General features: G+C 41.6%; 1 protein-coding gene across 1 annotated transcript in view; it reads right to left on the bottom strand.

Moving 5' to 3' along the window:
* The window catches only part of LOC311123960 (ADP-ribose glycohydrolase MACROD2-like), a gene marked incomplete at its 3' end in the record, with an annotated part of 814537 nt that overhangs the window by 388861 nt on the left and 411410 nt on the right, over positions 1–14266 (bottom strand). Inside the window, 1 exon segment of the mRNA XM_084158236.1 lies at positions 3185–3301. Within this exon segment, the coding sequence (XP_084014362.1) occupies positions 3185–3301 (117 nt within the window).

The raw sequence follows: 14266 nt of genomic DNA, 5'->3' as shown, positions 1-14266 counted from the left end.
TCTTTGAATTAGCTTCATTTCAATTTCAGTAAGTCCACTTCATTTACATTAGCCCAGGGGAGAGTACATAATTGTGTGTTTGTATGAAAAACTAGAGCGTCTAAATCCTTTATATGTACACACGTAGGCTAGCCTTGAACTAAACACCACATACGAAACCCATATATTCCATTAAAATTTTCTACAGATGTAGGATCTTAATTTGGTCACTATTTTGTTGCTGAGAATTTTCCTGCGTGATTTGCAAAAAGTAACTGAAAACCCACGGTTATATTAACAATATTGTACTTTTCATGTAGCCTACTTTTGGACAGCTAATAGCCTAACCATCGATCAAGCAACATTACTAAATGTTCAAATCCTGTTGCCGCAGGATTATTTTGCTATGACAATATAGGTCAAATTAAGATCCTAAATCTGTATATATTATTTATTATATAAGTGTGTGTGTGTGTGTGTAAAAAGGGGCAAAGCAGGAAATACAAACCAGGCTGAGCAGAGCATAATGTCAATCAAAACAAACAAGGAAATGTTGATTACCAGCAAATTAAAATGAAACATAATACAAACCTTTGTACTACTGTTTGTCTTCGCCATTGTAACTGTTTTGTTCATTTTGGGAGGGGAACAAGAATGTTTTGTGAGGATTTTATGAATTGATCAAATGAGAACAGAACACTCCGTAGTGACAGGCTCAGAATGGCTGCGTAGGCAGAGGACAACAGATATTAAGTCACACAAGGACAATTCATGACAAAAAAGAAAATAATATGAACGTCTGAAAGACTTCTGATAGAGACTTCAGATAGAGGCTACGTTCCAAGTGGAACCCTATTTCTTACATAGTGCACTACTTTCAACCAGGGAACATAGGGTTCTGGTGAAAAGTTGTGCATTATATAGGGAATAGGGTGCCATTTTGGAAGCAACCAGAGAAAATAGTTATTTAGTCAAAGCCTAGCATTCACAGACAGACAGAAGGGAAGTTAAAAAAGCTGTCAATTTCCAAGAGCAGTCAACAGTGGAAATAGTAAGGATGACAGCGATGCGAACAAGAGGAAAAAATAAATATGTTTGGGATTTAGCAGCAGAGAAGTGTCATATTGAAGAGAAAACTAACTGACAAGACTTATTTCAATCAATTTGTTGCTCTCTTCTTTTCTGATGCATTCCAAACTCATGTTATTATATCTGGGATATGAGGTAACAACAGGGCCTGGCCTATGTTAAAGTGTTAAAAAAAGTACATAGTGTTTGTTAGGTATTAGGCCTGTGTTAAAAGATGCTTAAAATGATTAAAAGACAAAAAAAACTATTGTGATTGTGTTGAATTGTGTTTGGGAAATAAAGATGGACATGGTCTTAAAAAGGTAGTGGTAATATTTCTTTCAGTACAGAAATGTGTAGACGGCTTAACTTACCCTGTCCCGTAGCTGTATCAAGATACCACTTTTTTGGGACAAACTATGTTTTCAAAACTGTTATGTTTACATGCATTCAGATTATTTCCAGGGATACACAAATCCTGAAATATATGTAGATAACTTTGTTAGAAAGAATGCTATATTTCACTTGACGGAATGATGCTGAATGTAAAAAATGGCTCAACTTAAACCACTCTCCCCTACAGAAGATGTGCCCAGGGCCCGAGATTGTTTCCAACTTGTGATATAGTGACATAGTAAGTTATTAAACTATGACATTTGACATGGATAGCTATTAAATTGTAATGGAAGTGTCAGACAGTGTTGCCATAGCAGACAATGAAACAGACTGTGTGTCCATGCGTGTGTGTGCACGTGTGTGTGTTTTCCATAGCAGTCAATGGAACCACCTGTCCGTCATCCTGCATGACTCATGGGTTTATCTGCTTGGCCTGTTTGACAGCTTTAAGACACATTAAACACAAACCAATTTCTCCATAACTTTCATTTGCTTCCAACCCTCTTCTAATTTCACAGGCTCTCTTGGTCCTGTATCTGGGTCAGTCCCAAATGGCACCCTATTCCCTTTATAGGGCACTACTTTCAACCAGGGCTCATAGGACTCTAGTGAAAAGTAGTACACTATATAGGGAATAGGGTGCAATTTGGGAGGCACCCCCTCTCTCTGTTTTACAGAAACTCTTCAGGGACAAGGCACTACCACTGGGATGTTTAATACAGTATGACAGAACTGTACCAAAGAAAAATACACTTGTTTTTTTGTTTGTAAACTCTAACCCTACCATATTATTCCAGCTTTGTTTGGAACGTTGTTTGTGGCAGCTTTTTAAGAGTGGCAAGTGCATTACAAATAATTACCCATGGACCTATATCACCCCATCACTCCCCCAATCCAGCTGTGTCCACAGACACACCTCTTCATCCATTACCAGTCTCTCTCTCTCTCTCTCTCTCTCTCTCTCTCTCTCTCTCTCTCTCTCTCACACACACACACACGCAGACAAATGCATGTTATACACCTCCTACCTGCCTCCTATTCCTGAAAAATCCCTGTAAAGGGGAATAGTGTGCCATTTGGGATGCAGACTTTGTGTACAGATGGCACCTTCAACAGGGCGTAGAACAAACACCTACCCATCATAATCATAATGACTCTGCTAATAATAAGAACCCATTCATCAGTAATGGCCAATCACTACTAATAAACGATGATGGAACTGTTGTTCTATATCCAAAAATAAACAAATAAAGTGTGCAAGCAACTGTCAATTCGATGGGCTGATTGATAGGATTCATCCCAAAATTACTAAAATGTCCCCAATGTGATTCAGTATGCAGTGAGGCAGTGGTGTGATTCACAATGTCAGTGTAGTCATTATGTAATGTTGCAGACATCACTGGCAACAATATCTTACAGAAGGGATATACTGGACATCATTGCAACCAATTTTGCCTATGGGGTAGGTTAACTGTGATCTTGTAGCTGGTGGGTGGGTGGTGTAGTGATAATTAGGTTGGCAGTCATGTTGTTACAATGTTCCGATTGGCTGTAATGCATAGCAGCAACATCATGTCCCAACGTTTCACATGTTCAGCGACATGTTTCACAGGGATCATGTTCAATGTGTAGGGATCATATAGAATGAACTGTATTCATTGCAGGTATTGTGTAGCGTCCAAACAGCACCCACGGCAGGGAAAATTGTAACAGGGATCATAATGGATTAAACGGTACTCACATCTAGCCGGTAGGTCGTAGCCACAGGTGATCTTGGCGTTGCCGGTTTCACAGCCGTTGAGTGTGATGCATTCTTCATATAGACAGGAGCCTGCCGCTTTATGTATGCAGCCGTCAACTGGAAACAGAGAGACAGAAAGACACATACGTGTTAGTCTTACTAAGTTAGCTGTGGTGTGCTAGCTAGTTAGCTGTGTTGTGCTAGTTAGCTGTTGTGTGCTAGCTAGTTAGCTGTGTTGCACTAGTTAGCTGTTGTGTGCTAGCTAGTTAGCTGTGTTGCGCTAGTTAGCTGTTGTGTGCTAGCTAGTAAGCTGTGTTGCGCTAGTTATCTGTGTTATACTATTTAGCTGTTGTGTGCTAGCTAGTTAGCTGTGTTATGCCGGCTAGTTAGCTGTGGTGGGCTACTAGCAGCCATGTGTCATGTCACCTTACACAGTTAAGTCGACCTGAGGTCAGATTTGTCTTACACTAAAATACAGCTTCCATAACCCAGTGAAAACCACCCACTGATGCTTCTCTCACTACAACACAAACATGGTCAGCCAAAAAGACGAAAGTCAGTTAGCTACAAAGTCTGTACTGATGTATTTGTCCTCTTTCTTCCTCAGATACGCCCAAACATTCTTCCCAACGCTCTCCACATCTCTTTACCCTCATACATTATCAGTGGCTTATGGGTCTGTTGCACATGTTTCTAGTGTTATTTGACCACTGAAGCAAGAGGCCCCTGCTGCTAGTAAATATTGACAGAAATAGGCTCAGCAAGAAATAAATTAGCTACTGTTTGAATCTCATAATGCCTCCACAGAGTAGCCACAGACACAGACACACACACACACACACACACACAAACACACACACACACAAAGTAGTATTTTGGACGCAGTAATTGCAGAATAACTGCAGCTATACTACACTCTAACTGCAGTTACATTGCAAAATTACTGCAGTAAAAAAAATGTGTGTTACTTTGGACGCAGCACAGTATTTGCAGCGCACTGCAGTTATACTGCATTCTGACTGCAATCTTTTTTCATAAGGGGACACTGCACATAACACACATTTCCTGTAATCTTTCACTCATATCATCAGCTAGGGTACAGTGATACTCCATTACTATGTTCTGGATGGTTTATATCATGTCCTCTGTGGTAGGAGGCCGAAGTGTGTTATAATGTGGATTTGTGTTCCGGTTCTGTCCTGAGTGTTCCTTCCCTTCCTAGTTGATGTGTGTCCTACTTGGCCCCTGGGTAAATCCCTGCCCACTAAGGTTCTAATTCACCGGGTTAATGTGTGTGTGTGTGTGTGTGTGTGTGTGTAAGGATATGTCATGTTTTCTTTCTCTCTAGTGAAGCTGATTATTACGTCCATACACAACTTTTCAAAAAAGGCTATACAAAACTTTGCTTCTAAGTCATGATGCATCTGCACTGGTAACATCTCTGAGAGTTCAGAGTGAACCTGGTTTTCTCCAGGGCCAAGTGAACCTAGCCTGGGTACCAGTCTATTTGTGGCATCACTCCACTTCTTGCCTAGTGATAGCACAAACAGACTGGTACCCAAGCTAAGGAAAACCAGCCAGGCCATGGGAGTCTGAGCACAGCCTCCCTCAATCTTCCCACACAGCAATCTTCCCACACAGCACCTTTTCCCATGTACAAGTCATGAAAAGTGAAACTGATTATAAAGTCCATACAACTTTCTTCAAAGTCTTATTGCACCTGGACAGGTGAGAGAACTTCTCTGAGAGCAGATTAGACTCCGCATTCTTTTGGGTCTCCTGTGGTGCAACGCAGAGTCTGGGGAGAGTGAACTGAGTTCTCCTGGGTCCAGGTGGGAGCCAGTCAGGAGCCAGCCTCTCTTCCTCCTCCAAGACCCTCCTCCACATACACACACAGTCTCCCTAGTGAAGGACTATTTTCTCGCTCTCGCTCTCTCGCTCAAGCTTGATACACAGTCTGTATCAACACCTGAACAGGTGCGAGAACTTCACTGAGAGCAGGATGCTCCATGCTCCCTCTAAGTCTGCTTACCTTGAACAGGTGCATGGTGAACTAACTAGGTCTTTCTCCAGAGCCCAGGTAGAGCCAGCCAGGAGCCAGCCTCCCCTCTTCCCCCAACACCCCTCTCCCCAGACTCACACATCATCAGGTCGTCTGCACTGACTGTAAGTCGCTCTGGATAAGAGTGTCTGCTGATTCACCAAAATGTAAATGTAAAATCCCCATTGATGGACTGTTCTCTCTTTTGTGAAGCTGGATACACAGTCCATATGAAACTCTCCTAAATATCAACACCTGGACAGATGAGAACACTTCTCTACGAGCTGGGCCTACATTATCCTGAGCCCCTGTCTGCTCACCTTGACCCAGCCAGGAGCCAGCTTAACTTTTCCCCCAAGACCCCTATCTCCAGACACACTGCCTCTTCAGTGAAACTGATTATTAAGTCTGTATGAAACATTTCTCCATCTTAGACGACACCTGGACATCTCAGACCAGGGCCTCCATTCTCCTGAGTCCAAGTATGAGGTCCTCATCTGGAACAGGTGCATAGTGAACTGGGTTTTCCCCAGAGCCAGTTTCCCCATGTGTAACCATCCAGAAAGCAGGCAGGCCATGGAAGACAGAGCACAGCACAGCCCACATCTCTCCATCTCCCCTTCCTCCCCCAGGACCCTTCTCTCCCCAGACACACACACAGACCTCATACCTCCATCTTCACATCCATCTACCCTCTTCCCACAGGAACCTTCTCCTCTCTTCCCAGACACCCACAGCTCTCTCTGGGTAACATCAGTGTGGGGCCTGGGCTAGTGCCTGGATAATCTATTATCCATGACTGCTGTGGGAGACACTGGGTGGTGGGAGACCAGCTAGAATGGAGGATAGATAGAGCATATCTATGTCCCAAATAGCACTCTATTGCCTATTCAGTGCAGCACTTTTGACCAGGGCCCATACGGCTCTAGTCAAAAGTACTGCACTATGTAGGGAATAGGGCACTATTTTGGACACACACCATATCCCAGATAAAGGAGATGGAAACTTCTCTTCTTAGCAGGTAGTATGTCATGTGTGGAGCTGCACCAAAAACAGACTGCATCCCAAATAGCACCCTATTCCCTATAAAGTGTACTACTTTTGACCAAGGCCTATAGAACTGGGCAAAAGTAGTACACTATACACTGTGTGCACAATTATTAGGCAAGTTGTATGTTTGAGGATTAATTGTATTATTGAACAACTACAGTGCTCTCGGTCAATCCAAAATGTTAATAAACCTCAAACCTGAATATTTAAGAAAGTAAAAGTGAGGTTTTGGCTTTCTTTGGAGAATATCTATGTGTGCACAATTATTGGGCAACTATTAGTGTGCAGAATTATTACGCAACTAAATGAAAAACGAAAAGTTTCCCATCTCACTTGTTTATTTTCATTTGTTAAAGTGAGAATAATAAACAAACAACTCAAAATTTACAAATAAACATTTCTGACATTTCAAAAAAAAAATCAGTGACCAATATAGCCACCCTTCTTTCAATAACAGTCATAAGCCTTCCATCCATGGAGTCTGTCAGTTTCTTGATCTGTTGACAATCAACTTTTTGTGCAGCAGCAACCTGTCACGATCGTTGGTTAGAGATGAGGACCAAGGCGCAGCGTTGAAGGTGAACATATCCTTTTATTACTGATCACACGATCAAAACAATAAACGATAACGTGACGTCTACAGTTTAACACAAACCGAAATGAACAAGAAACCACAAACACAAAGTGAAAGACAGACAGTTAAATATGGCTCCCAATCAGAGACACCCAGCTGACACTCGTTGCCTCTGATTGGGAGTCACTCAGCCCAACATAGAAAATCAAACATAGAATTACACACCCTGGCTCAACATAACATAGTCCCCAGAGCCAGGGCGTGACACAACCACAGCCTCCCAGACACTGGTCAGAGAGGTGTACTGTTTTCCTTCCCCGTAAATCGACCGTTTAAGAAGGGACCACAAGTTCTCAATAGGGTTTAGGTCAGGTGAGGAAGGGGGCCATGTCATTATTCTTTCATCTTTAAGGCCTTTACTGGCTAGCCACGCAGTGGAGTACTTGAGTACTGGAGTGGTCCTCTGTAGCTCAGCTGGTAGAGCACGCCGCTTGTAACGCCAAGGTAGTGGGTTACACCCATACACAAAAAATTTATGCACGCATGACTGTAAGTCACTTTGGATAAAAGCGTCTGCTAAATGGCATATTATTATTATTATTATACTTCGATGCATGCGATGGAGCATTGTCCTGCATAAAAATCATGGTCTTCTTGAAAGATGCAGACTTTTTCCTGTACCACTGCTTGAACAAAGTGTCTTCTAAAAACTGGCAGTAGGTTTGAGAGTTGAGTTTGAGTCTATCTTCAACCCGAAAAGGTCCAACTAGCTCATCTTTAATAACACCAGCCCATACCAGTACCCCACCTCCACCATGCTGGCGTCTGAGTCGAAGTGGAGCTCCGTGCCCGTTACTGATCCAGCCACGGGCCCATCCATCTGGTCCGTGAAGAGTCACTCTCATCTCATCAGTCCATAAAACCTTTGAAAAATCTGTCTTCAGATATTTCTTGGCCCAGTCTTGACATTTCAACTTATGTGTCTTGTTCAGTGGTGGTGGGTTTCAGCCTTCCTTATCTTGGGCATGTCTCTGAGCACTGAACACCTTGTACTTCTGGGCACTCCAGGTAGGTTGCAGTTCTGGAATATGACAGCACTGGAGGATAATGGGTTCCTGGTAGCTTCATGTTTGATTCTTCTCAAATCTTTGGCAGTTAATTTGCGTCTTTTTTTCTCAACACGGTTCTTGCGACCCTGTTGACTATTTCCAACAAAACGTTTGATGGTTCTGTGATCACGCACCAATATCTTAGCAATTTCAAGAGTGCTGCATCCCTCTGAAATACTTTTTACAATTTTTGACTTTTCAGAGTCAGTTAAATCAATTTTTTGGACCATTTTGCCTAAGGAAAAGAAGCTGCCTAATAATTATACACACCTTGGTATAGGGTGTTGATCTCCTTAGGCCACACCCTCCCTCATTACACAAATACACATCACCTGATATGCTTAAATCCAATAAGCATTCCAGTTTATACAGCTTGGAGTTGGGAAATATGCATAATAATGATGATATGGTCAAAATGCTGACTTGCCTAATAATTGTGCACACAGTGTATACAGGGACATCAATGGTTCAGGCTGCTGCACAGACCCTACGGAAACTCTAGTCTACAGCGCCCCGTTAAATTGTGTTTAAGAGCATTTTTTAACTCTCTAAATGGTTTAAATGACTGAGAAATAGATGTCATCGCTGCAATAGTTTGTGAGTGGGCAACATATAGCATCATCCTCAATTGACATGTTGAATTATTTTGCCATATTAAATGATTTGATATTGCGCTAGTTTCCCTAATGTGGACAGTTTGTGTTACTACACTAACAAAATCCAGTTGTTTTTACGTTAACTTACTGGCAGCCAGTTACCTGTAAGCTACTGTAAAAAAAAAAAAAAAAAAAGGACAGTAATGTACTGTTAAACCAAAGTTTATTTGGAATTTATGGTAACATACTGTACCTTTTTTACACTAACTTACAGGTAACTGTCTGCCAGTAAGTTACCATAAAAACAACATGATTTTATTGACAGTGTACCTTACACAAGCTTGCATTTTCACCACATACAACTTAGTGGAATTACACATCCTTTTAACCTTAGATTGGGTTTCCTTTTTCGTAAGGGCCATAAACATAAACATTGTGGCACAAGGTGATGAGTTGATAAATGGCTACTACAGGTTCTCATCTATCCACTGGTATATGTAGTATACCAAAGGTCTTTTAGAAGAGCGCAAGCGGTACATGTCGCAGCGGATATTGTCCCAATTCCATTGATTTCAATACAATATTGTTATGAGTGATCAATTTGTGCATGCTATTGATTACAGTAGAACAAGCTAATCAATTTCAGTCTGTAGTGACCACTTGGTAAATGTTGGTGCGTGAGCAGTTTATAAGGTACTCATTTAACAAAATACAAGTAATCTGAACACAAGTGGGACACGTGTGTAGGGAGTTACTGTAATCTCTTGGTCTTCAACATATCACCATTTACAATGAGTGTACAAAACATTATGAACACCTGCTCTTTTAAAAACGGTGTTTTGACACTCGGCTATGAATAAAACATACAGGAAACAGCAACAGTATCATTGTCAACGTATGTTTCAGGAATGTTTAGCGCTGTCCCAGACAAAAAAAAATCTTGGTCGACCGAATGTCATCTGTTCTTTAGACCAATCGATTGATCGACATTTTAAAACGTGTATTTTTCCATATATACAGTGGGGAAAAAAAGTATTTAGTCAGCCACCAATTGTGCAAGTTCTCCCACTTAAAAAGATGAGGGGGGCCTGTAATTTTCATCATAGGTACACGTCAACTATGACAGACAAATTGAGAAAAAAAATCCTGAAAATCACATTATAGGATTTTTAATGAATTTATTTGCAAATTATGGTGGAAAATAAGTATTTGGTCACCTACAAACAAGCAAGATTTCTGGCTCTCACAGACCTGTAACTTCTTCTTTAAGAGGCTCCTCTGTCCTCCACTCGTTACCTGTATTAATGGCACCTGTTTGAACTTGTTATCAGTATAAAAAACACCTGTCCACAACCTCAAACAGTCACACTCCAAACTCCACTATGGCCAAGACCAAAGAGCTGTCAAAGGACACCAGAAACAAAATTGTAGACCTGCACCGGGCTGGGAAGACTGAATCTGCAATAGGTAAGCAGCTTGGTTTGAAGAAATCAACTGTGGGAGCAATTATTAGGAAATGGAAGACATACAAGACCACTGATAATCTCCCTCGATCTGGGGCTCCACGCAAGATCTCACCCCGTGGGGTTAAAATGATCACAAGAACGGTGAGCAAAAATCCCAGAACCACACGGGGGGACCTAGTGAATGACCTGCAGAGAGCTGGGACCAAAGTAACAAAGCCTACCATCAGTAACACACTACGCCGCCAGGGACTCAAATCCTGCAGTGCCAGACGTGTCCCCCTGCTTAAGCCAGTACATGTCCAGGCCCGTCTGAAGTTTGCTAGAGTGCATTTGGATGATCCAGAAGAGGATTGGGAGAATGTCATATGGTCAGATGAAACCAAAATATACATTTTTGGTAAAAACTCAACTCGTCGTGTTTGGAGGACAAAGAATGCTGAGTTGCATCCAAAGAACACCATACCTACTGTGAAGCATGGGGGTGGAAACATCATGCTTTGGGGCTGTTTTTCTGCAAAGGGACCAGGACGACTGATCCGTGTAAAGGAAAGAATGAATGGGGCCATGTATCGTGAGATTTTGAGTGAAAACCTCCTTCCATCAGCAAGGGCATTGAAGATGAAACGTGGCTGGGTCTTTCAGCATGACAATGATCCCAAACACACCACCCGGGCAACGAAGGAGTGGCTTCGTAAGAAGCATTTCAAGGTCCTGGAGTGGCCTAGCCAGTCTCCAGATCTCAACCCCATAGAAAATCTTTGGAGGGAGTTGAAAGTCCGTGTTGCCCAGCGACAGCCCCAAAACATCCCTGCTCTAGAGGAGATCTGCATGGAGGAATGGGCCAAAATACCAGCAACAGTGTGTGAAAACCTTGTGAAGACTTACAGAAAACGTTTGACCTGTGTCATTGCCAACAAAGGGTATATAACAAAGTATTGAGAAACTTTTGTTATTGACCAAATACTTATTTTCCACCATAATTTGCAAATAAATTCATTAAAAATCCTACAATGTGATTTTCTGGATTTTATTTCCTCATTTTGTCTGTCATAGTTGACGTGTACCTATGATGAAAATTACAGGCCTCTCTCATCTTTTTAAGTGGGAGAATTGCACAATTGGTGGCTGACTAAATACTCCCCCCCCCCACTGTATACACACCCTATGTGTTTTAATAAAATCAACTATATGCATGTCTGATGTTGTTTGATGAAATAAGACACAAATTACTCAAGAGGGAGCAAGAGATCAAGATAACCCGAAGAGAAAAACCTTAACCTGACCAACCATCCTCCTACTGCTCCTGCTGGCTTTCGCAGATTCTGCCATTACTCTCCTAAAGTTGCCGGTAATAGACTACGAGGAGTCGGCAACCTTTCTCATGTGGAATGCCAATTTATCTGACAATTTATACCGAACTGCGTGCCAGTTATGGTTTTCATATGCACATTTTCATGGAACAGTTTCATTTAATTTATATTAACGCCTTCGTATCTCAAAATCATTGTCGTGGTTAATCAAAATGCTATCCAGATGAAAATGAAAATGATACTAACCTAAAACGGACATTTTTTCCTTTCATGCTGAGTGGTTATCGAAAGGGAGAGAGCTGTATATATATTTTTTTATATACATTGATGAACTATTGTCATTTTCAATAGATGTACAACAGACTTTGTTTGCTTGCTGTTTGAGGTAAAGAAAACATTACTTTGAGAAGCTCCACAGCTCATTAGTGGTGGTGCGTTAAGTCAATCAGAAATACTATCAGATCCCCAAATGGGTACATTTATATGTCTGCATTTGCCCACAGGCCAGGTAGCCTATAGGCCTACTTCTATGCATAATCAGGCGCGTCCTTAACATTGACAGTAGCGCACCAAACAAAAGACAATGACTAAATTGACAAAACTCATAAATGGAATGAAATAAACCAAAACTTGTTTCTCACAAGTGTAGCATAGGTTGTGGGCTCTGCAAACAACATGTCCACACTGACAATGACAACGGTTAAAGACTGGAATAATAATATATTGAATGTATTAACAGAAATTACCATAACCAAACAAACATTGTAGATTATAAATTATTGGAATTAACGGTAAATGCAGGCTACTACTGGTGATATGTAATGGGGAATTGATAGACACTAACAATCAAGGCAAACAATTCATACAATGAAGTTATGAAACAATGAATGTGCACAAATTGGCTGGAGAGAGCGCATTCTGGAGAGAGATGTGCATTGTGCATTTTAGCCACACTCCCATTCTTCTTGGACTGTGCCATCCACGCGGCCTCCGCAATGGATTAGTCTCAGCCTCCGCAATGGATTAGTTCACTGAGATGGGCGCGAATCAGACCGGTATCTCGTGTGCCATTAAAAATATATGTATTTGCTACTTCTCGAAACAAAAAAACAAATCTCGATCGACCAACAGCCTATCGACCAAACAGTCGACTAATTGGGGTCAGCCCTATTATGCTATATAAAATGTTCTCAAATTGATTAAATTATCATTGTAATTGTGCACACATTGATGTCAGACATGCATCCACCCCAATGCTCTGTTGCTGATGACTGGGATGAATGTAGGAGCAGATTTCAGGAGCAGGACAAGACACCCTCTTTGTGACTGATGACAGATATAAGGGCCTGTATATGATAGGCCTATCTGGCTTATATGATTATGATGGTCATAATGCTTCTTGACAGTGTCATAAAGTGTATTTTCTTAGTCCAAGTAAAGTGACACAGGATAGTCATAATGCTTCTTGACAGTGTCATAATGTGTATTTTCTACAAGTAATTTAAAATATAATGGGAGAAAAACATGACTGTAAAGAATTCATTACAACAACAACAAAGGACTTCAGAAACAAACCTTCAAACGAAAGGAAACTTCTTGGCAGGGAAAAAATACATTTGAATAAATGTGGGTTTTGACACTCTTATGTAGGTGTCGTAACCAGCCATAAAATAACACAATATAGAGTATGTCACAACAGGCGTAAATATATGGGTCATGACAGTGTTATGACCATATTATGACAGGTTATGACAAGTTATGTCAGCTGTTATGACATATTATGACATGGATAGACCGTGTTATGACACTGGGTGTCAAGTAAAGTGTTACCGAACAATGACTATACAGCACAAACCAAACCGATCTGGGACCAGGCTAGTGTCACCTTAGAGAGCCTCCTGTTTCTGACAGAATGATGAGCAGCACAGGGTCAACCGCAGAACACCACCTCTAGAGCAGATGTGCTGTCATCTGTGAAGTGTGTGTGTTTCCAGTAGTGTCACCGAGCCTCCTTTGTCAGACAGAATGATGGTCTCAAAAACCTGAAGCTTGGAGCTGTGCCCATGGTGCTGACCGTAAGTAGGAATAAAAATGCTGAGCAGATCATGCTGATAGCCAGGACCTATATCTTACCGCATCGTACTTCACACACACACATTGTATCTTACCTCATCTTTAGCGCCATTGATTTAATTTACCTGCTTTACACCACTTCACGGAATGGGAGGCGCAACATACAGGTTTTTTTACAGTGTGTGTGTGTGTGTGTGTGTGTGTGTGTGTGTGTGTGTGTACACTCGCTAATGTTTAGTCTCTGGATAATAAAGTTGATGAGCTCAGGGCGAGGGTTTCTTTCCAGAGAGACATCAGGGATTGTAACATACTCTGTTTCACGGAAACATGGCTCTCTCGGGATATACTGTCTGAGTCGGTCCAGCCAGTTGGGTTCTCAGTTCATCGCGCAGACAGGAATAAATATCTCTCCGGGAAGCAGAAGGGCGGAGGTGTATGTTTTATGATTAACGACTCATGGTGTAATTGTGATTACATACAGGAACTCAAGTCCTTTTGTTCACCCGACCTAGAATACCTCACAATCAAATGCTGGCCATATTATCTCCCAAGATAATTTTTCTTTGGTTATAGTCACGGCCGTGTATATCCTCCCTCAAGCCGATACCACGACGGCCCTCAAATAACTTCCTTGGACTTTATGCAAACTGGAAACCACATATCCTGAGGCTGCATTTATTGTAGCTGGGGATTTTAACACAGCAATTTTGAGAAAAAGGCTGCCGAAGTTCTATCAACACATCGACTGTAGTACTCGAGCTGCTAAAACACTCAACCAATGCTACTCCAACAAGGCCCTCCCCCGCCCTCCTTTCGGCAAATCTGACCACGACTCCATTTTGCTCCTCAAACAGGCAAAACGT

The sequence above is a fragment of the Coregonus lavaretus genome, assembly GCF_964263955.1.
Source record: "Coregonus lavaretus genome assembly, chromosome: 1".
Classification (NCBI taxonomy): domain Eukaryota; kingdom Metazoa; phylum Chordata; class Actinopteri; order Salmoniformes; family Salmonidae; genus Coregonus; species Coregonus lavaretus.
The sequence above is the reverse complement of the archived record's forward strand: the minus strand, read 5'-3'. Positions and strand labels throughout refer to the sequence as shown.